General features: G+C 46.2%; 1 protein-coding gene across 7 annotated transcripts in view; it reads right to left on the bottom strand.

The window, feature by feature from the left end:
* The window catches only part of Clec16a (C-type lectin domain containing 16A), a 234,270-nt gene that overhangs the window by 124,133 nt on the left and 104,137 nt on the right, over positions 1–6,000 (bottom strand). For all 7 annotated transcript variants that reach the window (XR_003377160.1, XM_005349306.3, XM_013347335.2 and 4 more), the window contains one exon: positions 2,785–2,905. Coding sequence is in view for 6 of the 7 variants with exons in the window: in XM_005349306.3 (XP_005349363.1) it covers positions 2,785–2,905 (121 nt within the window). In the remaining variant the exon portion in view is untranslated. The remainder of the gene's footprint in view (positions 1–2,784; positions 2,906–6,000) is intronic.

The raw sequence follows: 6,000 nt of genomic DNA, 5'->3' as shown, positions 1-6,000 counted from the left end.
GAGGAGGAGGAGGAGGAGGAGGAGAAGGAGAAGGAGAAGGAGAAGGAGAAGGAGAAGGAGAAGGAGAAGGAGAAGGAGAAGAAGAAGAAGAAGAAGAAGAAGAAGAAGAAGAAGAAGAAGAAGAAGAAGAAGAAGAAGAAGAAGAAAACTGTAACTGTAAGTCCTTATCTGTTAGAGAGGGCTGGAAAATCCATAAGAATTAATGTGTGCTGGATGCAGGCACACTGTAAAAGGAAAGAAAGATGGGGTAGATGACACAAGCTCAGTCATGGTAAGGTTGCAAGCAGGAGGTTGGTGAGCCAGAATGCTGGTCCCCTAAAGTCACTTTCCTTCTTGCTCTCCCCTTACTCAGTAGACATAGCCTACCCTGAAAACAGCTCTCAACCTCTGCCCCATGCCAGCCTCCTATTCAGGAGAGCAAAGGGAAGCTTCAATTAGGGCAGAGCCAATGCACTTTTCCAGGGTATGAGCACACCTTTGCTGTCCTTGGTGGAAGCAAGCATACCTTTAGTATGGTACCTGCCATGCAGGACCAAAGACTCAGGACTTGTCAGCAGACTCTTGCTGCTGCTGCGGCTAGAGATCTCCAAGGCTGTGTTTCCTATCAGAGCAACAAGGTCAATAAATACTTGTTATGTCACACTTCTTGCTGTGCAGAGTCGGCATTTCCTTAAACCTACCAGAATGGGATAGAAAAGTGCACCAATACCAAACCTCTCTCCTAGCTTTTCACCTTGTCATGAAGACAGAAACTTCAATCACTCAGCTATCATTCAACCACTCCAGGGTCAGCTTTATAGCAATCTTTCGTGTACTTTGAAGTATGATGATCTTCAATATTACAATCACCAAAATAATTTTAAACAAACAACCAACAACAGAAGCCAGACAACAACATGGTAGCACCAGGTTTAAAAACCCTCCTATTCTGAGTTTTTTGAATGTCATTTTCTTCAGCAAAAGACATAATTTGCAAGTCAGGATAAATAAAGTGAGCCAGCCATTTCTTTCTTAATGGCCAACTACCCAAAAAGGCTCAGTTAAGTGATCTCAACTAGCAACTAATCCATTAAAATTGATAAGTGAAATACTTTTAACCTTTATTTCAGCAGGGTCCTTCCTTGGGGAAGGAGCAAAGGAATGTAAATTCCCGACATAAATTTAATTCCATTTCACAGATACAACATTGTGAGGGGAGACTTCTCCCTCTCTGCACGGATCAAGTCAGAGAAAGACAGGTTCTTGATCAATTCTAGCCTTATAGAAATCACTGTTGCTGCTTTTCAGGGTAAAGGGTCAAAGGAGACAGGCAAATTTCTTTATTTCTCTAACACATGGGGAGATGAAAGCACAAACAAGAGAAATGCCAGGAAAAGAAAAAAAAAACCAGTGAGGTCTTCTTCCACCTACATCCTGGTCACTCAGTCAGAGGTACCCACATGCTGGGCATCCTGGTGCTCTACAGGAGGTAGAGCTCTCAGATTAGCGTTAGGTTGTGGCTGTGGCTTCCAAGGCATCTCTCAACCAGTCACCAAAGCAAAACTCGCCATCTCTCTACCTTTTTCCTTCTCAAGTAGTAAGAACAGAAGCTGGAGCCTTGTGTATGTGAAGCAAGGCTTTCCAAGAGTCCTATACCTGTAACCACTCCCATTCCCCCCCCCCCAGATGGGGTTTCTCTGTGTGGCCCTTGCTGTCCTAGAACTTGCTCTGCAGACCACGGGTGGGGGTGGGGTGAGGGTCTTGAACTCAGAGATCTGCTGCCTGCCAAGTGTTGGGACTAAAGGCCAAAATGCACAGCAACCATCCCCATTTTACAGCAGAAAAAACAGAGGCTGTGGTAGAGGAGAAAGAGTAAGGCAGAGCTGGCTTGAAAGCTAACACTCAATGGTTTAGCCATGTGAAACCAGCTCACATGACTAAAACTCACTGCACTATACACTGAAGGTTGGAGGAATTTATTTTATATAAATTATGCATCAGAAAAGATGTTTTGAATAGTCGGACTACAGAATGGCACCTGCTTCTTCTCTTTGCCTATTCTATGCCTCTTCTTTTTGGTCTCCTTCCTCATACTTAGGATTCAGAATTAACCCTGTGTCTTTAGCAGAGGCTCCTGATAGTTCATTGACCATTGTGTGGTTTGAAGAAAGCCCACTGTCCAATCTGGGCCACTGAGAGCTGTGTAAGAAAGCAGACGGAGCAAGTCATGAGGAACAAACAAGCAATAAACAGTACTCCTCCATGGCTTCTGCTTCAGTTCCGGCCTTAAGTTCCTGCCCTGACTTCCTTCAGTGATAAACTGTGATGTAGTAATAACCCAAGTTATTATTGGTCACCATGTTTTATTACAGCAATAGAAACTCTCACTAAGACAATGGTCAATACAGTTTAAGGTTATGGGCTAAGCACATATCTTTCTGATTTGCAAAGTCCCCATTCTTACCTAAATACTGGTGACTTGTTTGGGGGTTTGTTGTGTCTTTTCATTTTGATAGTTTGATTTTTACAGACTTCCTTTTGGCATCAAGAGACTCCTTGTTCTACTGGACTCAGACAAAAGCCCTTTAAATCCACAATACTAGAAAGGCCAGTGCTGTCCTCATCCTGTCAATGAGGGCCTACTCTCACTGGACCTCCTACTGTCTAGCACTAACCTTTCAGCAGGGTCAGTGGCAGGCAGTACAGACTGCATGCTGTGCATACTCCCACCCCTGCTGCAGATGATCAGTAGAGTAGTGTCCTGTATCCCCTGGCCCACGGGGCAACACAAGATGGCCAACTCACTCAGATCCAAGACATCATCTGTTTTGATCAGGTCCTCCTCCCGAGTCAGTGGCAATTGGGTCTCAGGTTCCCCACGCAGCTGCAGTGACAGGGAACGCAGCATGAAGAATACCCGGATGGCCTGGATAGAGCAGACAAAGAGGAGAGTAGGGTTCCAGGAGTGTTCTGGAGAGATGCACTGAAGGAAGGCATTTCATGGTGACTCTTGGTTAATGGGAAAAAAGGAGGGGGCAAAACATGGGCCAGCCTTGAAGTACAGTGGCCTGGAAAGAATAAGAGGACACTTTAGGCTTGGGGAGCAGCTTACTTCAGTCCACAATAGGTGAAGGCCCAGGCCACTTTACTAGGCACCTGTCATTTGCCAGGACCTGTCCCCAAGGGTTGTATGACCTTTAACACACATCATCTGCCTGCTGGCTTGCCCATTCCATAGTCAGAAAATAGCTAAGACTCAGGGAGGTGAGGAGTGCTGCCCGAGACAGTGCTTCAAGGAAGGGCTACCACCTCCGTGCTTCTCCATCTGAGCTAGTAGGGCTGGGAGACAGAAATCACCAGGATGTGTGCCAGTCCAATCTAGTAAATATGGGCACAGGACAAGAGAGTAACATGCATGTAAGCTTTAGATTTGGCTAGACTCACTGAAAGTCCAACTCCCATCTTAAGTCTTCCACCTCTTGGGCCTGGGCCTTAGGAGGAGGAGAGTGACAGAGACAGGAGAGTAAGGCCTGATACCTGGCCAAATGGACAGCAATGTCCTCAGGACCCCTCAGGCTTTCCCAGTTCATCTCAGGGGCAGAGAATGCTTGTCAGCACAAGCATCCCTGTCCCATGGAAAAGAGGTCTGCCAGCATCCAGTATGGCCACTAGGCATGTCCTGAGAGCAGAGAAAAGGCCATGTCACCAGCTGCCAGTGACATCTGTGCAGAAGCAGCCCTTAGCCCCAGAATCACACTAGCCACTAACCAGAGATCTCAGAAGCACAGGGCAAGCCACAGGTCAGGGTACCCCTTGTCCCAGGTTTCTCCCTGACATGGAATGGTGGGCTTCTTTGGGACACAGCTCCAGAGCAAACAGACAAGGTCAGCAGTGACCTCTACTGTGGTGGATAAGACACAGTAATCCCTAACTCTTTGGCTATGTTACCACCCTGAGACAAGGCTGGAGGGCACAGTCAGCACAGACTTGCAGAAAGGGGTTGCCTTCAGACCCTTGGTAGATTCCACTACCTACATAAAGGAGTGTCAGGGCAAACCATTGTGGCTTCACGCAGGTGAATTCCTGCTTGTGGTAAAGGTGGTGACAGTCCTGTGTTAAATAAAGGGAGAATACCCTTTATTTGCAGGGAACTTTCAATAAAAGAGAGGGGACAAAATCTCGCCTTTAAGCATCTGGAGAGGCATTGCATCCTGGTGGTCCATGCAGTGAGTATCTTTGATTAGCTACCAATGCCCCGATCCTGCCTTAAGGCAGGATACTTGTGTAGAAATTCTGAAAGTCCTGCGCAGTCCTGGCCTCATCTTAAGAAACACAGCCTTTAGAGTTTTAGAATGGCGTGCAGGATAAAGCAGTTCCCCACCACGCTGGTGGGGGTGCATAAGAATCTAATCTAAATGTTCTTAGCAGATTTTCAAGTCTAGTCTTCATAGAGACATCTGTATCAACTGGGAGAGACAGAGATGTGGTTCTATTAAAAAAAAAATCAAGAGCTCCTACCTAGTAAGCACCTACTATGTGCTGGGCTTTTGGGGTTATGTATCATAAATTTAGGACTACAGGAGCAAGAATCGGTGCTGAGAGGGCAGAGTAAGCTTGGCCCACTTGCTAAGAGGTTGAACTGAGCCTCTGTAATGTCAGGCACATATGACATAGCGTAGTCCCACTCCTGTGCCAGCCCAGAGCAGATGGTAATAAAGTGTGAAGGGAGAAGTGAGTGCCACTGGGATTATCTGACAGCGTGAGCTCTCAAGTAAGTAGTTACAATTTAGGGATGAGGAGAAAGAAGGGGCCTACTGTAGGCATGTCCCCGTCATGGGCAAGATTTATGACTGTGTCAAGTACATTGCACAGGGTTCTGATGGCAAAGACTCCTAGCAAGGCCATGGTTAAGATGGGGAAATAGAAACCCATGCTGTTTTCTGTAGCCTATCCCTTGAAAGACTGAGGTTTTCAAAGAAATCGATGAGTTGGGAATTTGGCTCTCAATGTAGACCTTTTGGTAAAACATGTGTCTTTGCTCTACAAATATTGAATGGTGATATTCTCAGGAATACAAATAAAAAATGAGCCATTTAAAACATAAAATATAAAATAAAATATAAAATACCATTTCAAATAGCAATTTTCAAGGGAAAAGCACACACACGAGAAGTCCATGTCCAATGACAAAAGAGGTGAGTCTTACAGGGCAAGGTGCTCCTTACTGCAAAAGTGGGCTCCCAAGATGGCTGCACACACAGGCTGGCAGGCATGCTGTCCTACTCCATGGTCCCTTCCTGCCAGTATCCTGCAGACATTAACAGCTCCCTCTCACCGTGACTCACAGCCATTGAGCATTGTGGGGGGCCAAGAGCATCACAAGGTCTCTCTATGTGGCCCTGGAACTTACTCTGTAGACCAGGCTGGCCTTGAACTCACAGAGATTCATCTGCCTGTGTCACTTGAGTGCAGGGGTTAAGGGTGTGCACCGCCATGCCCAGCCTATCATTTGAGCTTCTTAATGACCCTGGTGGCTCCTATCTGGCAGAGAAACTGGAGCCCAGGGCTGTTAGACTGGATGCTCAGGGGAGCTCCAAGCCTGTGTTCTTCTGACTACATTTCTTGGTCTTTAAAAGATTCAGGGCTTGGGACCTGGATTTCTATCAAGTGATCTTTTTTCTTTGCTAAATCAAGACACAAAATTTTAAAGTCATAACCAAAAAGAGTAAGAAATGATTACTGTTTCAGATCCTGGAAGGCAGAAGATCAAATTTCAAAAGGGAAGGCAGTTGACTGAGTTCTAATGTGAAGAAGAAACTTCATTTCTTAGCTTCTGTGAATCTGGAAGCTAACTTTAGTCATATTCAGTATTTGGAGAACCAGGCTTTGGATGGGGAAGGTCTGGAGTCAGAAGGATCTCAGCTCCAAGTGGGGCTGAGTGAGCATAGGAATTCCCTAAGGCTAGAGCTCTGGGGAGAGGTGCACGAGTCCCCAGTGAGGGTGCACCATGGCACAAGTGGT

Source organism: Microtus ochrogaster, chromosome 7 (genome assembly GCF_000317375.1).
Source record: "Microtus ochrogaster isolate Prairie Vole_2 chromosome 7, MicOch1.0, whole genome shotgun sequence".
NCBI lineage: Eukaryota > Metazoa > Chordata > Mammalia > Rodentia > Cricetidae > Microtus > Microtus ochrogaster.
Note: the sequence above shows the minus strand (reverse complement) of the source record. Positions and strands in the feature narration are given on the sequence as shown.